Source organism: Ipomoea triloba, chromosome 4 (genome assembly GCF_003576645.1).
Source record: "Ipomoea triloba cultivar NCNSP0323 chromosome 4, ASM357664v1".
Classification (NCBI taxonomy): domain Eukaryota; kingdom Viridiplantae; phylum Streptophyta; class Magnoliopsida; order Solanales; family Convolvulaceae; genus Ipomoea; species Ipomoea triloba.
Genome location: NC_044919.1, coordinates 8415663 through 8417999, shown reverse-complemented (window position 1 = coordinate 8417999; position 2337 = coordinate 8415663). Strand labels below are relative to the sequence as shown.

The window sequence follows — 2337 nt, the reverse complement described above, 5'->3', positions numbered from 1 at the left end:
AAAAAAAAAAAAAAAAAAATCCAACTACCAGCTTATTTACATTAAAAGTTTGTAAGCTGTATCAAAGAGGCACAAAACAAGATAATAGAAAATACATACTCCATTTAAATGATTTATAATTATCATCTTAGTACTGACTACTGATGTATAACAAAATTAGTTTGGCTTTTCCAAATGTCATTTTACATTGATTTCAAATAACTGTAGTGGATAAAATATTATCACGACCCATTTAGAAACAAAATTAGCAAGAACCGAAATGGCTTATATATCATCATAACATTGTGACTCCCCCATGCGCAATTAGGTAAGTAATGTGAAACCCCATAAGAAAGGTATATCAACAGGATTCCATAACCTCCCCTAATTTTCTTTTACAACCTCCGGATGAACCTTGGAGACATAGAGGATGGCAGAATTTGCAAGGTCAATATTTGCAATAGATTAAGCAGAAAGTTCCTTACCAGGACGGTAAGCATTGACATTGGCACCTAATTCAATCAAAGTCTTTGCAACGTCAAAAAGCTTAGGGTTCATGCAAGCCATTATCAGGGGCGTTTTCCCTTCTCTATCAATCCACTGAAAACCAAACAAGCATTGCCCATAAATCCAACAAATATAGTAGCTCACTATTTTCAAACATTAAGCAGCAGAGCAAAAATTACTGTATAACTTAATTGTTTAAAGATATAGTTTAAGGCTTTAAGCCACGTAGCAAAACTGTAGCTTTAGTGCATTCATAGAATTATGTTAGTATATACGAAGTAATGATCATGATATGCATAAACGACGATTCTTTATGCACAATGTTTCAATTTTTCAATTAATTCACAGCCTGAAATTCGTTGATCAAATCGTCCATTTTTACAACAATTCAATTTCATATGAATTCATGCAAAAAAACAATTTCCAGAATGTCAGAATTAAGTCAAACATATAGATAAGCAAATGTATGTATCTAGATGCCTATTATACAATTATACCTCGAGCCCAGCACCGTCATTGCGAAGAGCTTTGATGCCTGCGGTGTTACCATAATTGACTTGCTGATATAGCAGTTCTTCTTTTGATTGCTGTTGCCCCATCTTGAATCTATCGCATTTAGTTTTAATTTTTGGGGAAAAAATAGAATCTAGAAAGGAATTGCCCCAGCGATTTAGAACGACAAAGCTGGGGAATTTTTCTCTGGAAATAATTGAGGAACGATACAATTGCAGCCTTGCAGGTGAACAAGGTTCCAAGTTAACGAAAAATTGTGTGGTCAGATATATAAATAGCAAAACTTAAAGAGTTGTTTTAAAAGCAAATTTTAAAAAAAATGATAAAATTAGGCAACCGCCGAACAACAAATCAATTACTCCGTACAACACAACACATACTAACAGAATTAACATGACATTTTGGGCATGTGCAGTTCAGTTGGTTACAGTGGGCATGGACAACTCAGTTAGTCACAAGAGTGAAGTTTAAGAAAAAAGACGATAACACTCCCACATGGATGATGGGAGTGGGTTCGAGCCTCAGTGGAGGTAACTGTTGACTCTTTGTACTTCATTAGGTTGAGAAAGTATGTATGAACAGATACTACATTGTAACAGAGTCAGTAGTACTCAAAAAAAAACAAAAGACGATATTTTATCAGGGCTGAAATGTGAGAGTCCTTAGGGTGGGGAATTTAACCTTTTGAAAAAATTAACATGATATTTTAACCTGAATAATTAAATTAACTTGTACTATGTTATTTGCCTAATTAATTTAATTATATGATAAATTTTCAATTAAATTATATATTTTGATTTAAAGTATTATAGTTGTGAATTGTGATAGGATGATTTAAAGTATTATAGTTGTGAATTGTGATAGAATCATGAAACTGGTAGCGGGATATAATGGTGGCTCAATATGTTTTGAATAAGATTCTATATGATCTCAAATAGTTATAAATAGTGGTGATCATTTCAATAATGATCATCCCGAGCATCATTTGTTGGAATTTTAAGATCAAGCCATTTGACACACATACTAATCAGTATTCAGTAAGAGAATTAATAATGATAATAAAAGGAAGAAGAAGAAGGTAGGATTGACATAATAATACCAAAAAAGCTTAACATGAAATGCTGAAACAATGTTAGGTTTCCAGTTTTGCTGTGTCCTGGTTTCAAACAACAGTAAGTGCAACCCAAAAACTAGCAAACATTACTAGAACAGCAAACCAGCATTACAGCATTTCAGAGTTCTAACAAAATAGTTTCATCCATTCTTCAGAGCACTACACATTTTAACAGGAGTCCATAACAGCAACCCGTCCCATCAGCAACATGCAAGGAGAAGTCA

The 2337-nt window shown here is 33.3% G+C and overlaps 1 protein-coding gene across 1 annotated transcript in view; it reads right to left on the bottom strand.

The window, feature by feature from the left end:
- The window catches only part of LOC116017006 (putative E3 ubiquitin-protein ligase XBAT35), a 5495-nt gene extending 4243 nt beyond the window's left edge, over nt 1-1252 (bottom strand). The window contains exons 1-2 of the mRNA XM_031257502.1: nt 984-1252; nt 465-579 (exon numbers count right to left, since the gene is read on the bottom strand). Of these exons, the coding sequence (XP_031113362.1) occupies nt 465-579; nt 984-1085 (217 nt within the window). The 5' untranslated portion in view covers nt 1086-1252. The remainder of the gene's footprint in view (nt 1-464; nt 580-983) is intronic.
- Nucleotides 1253-2337: the final 1085 nt, after the last annotated feature.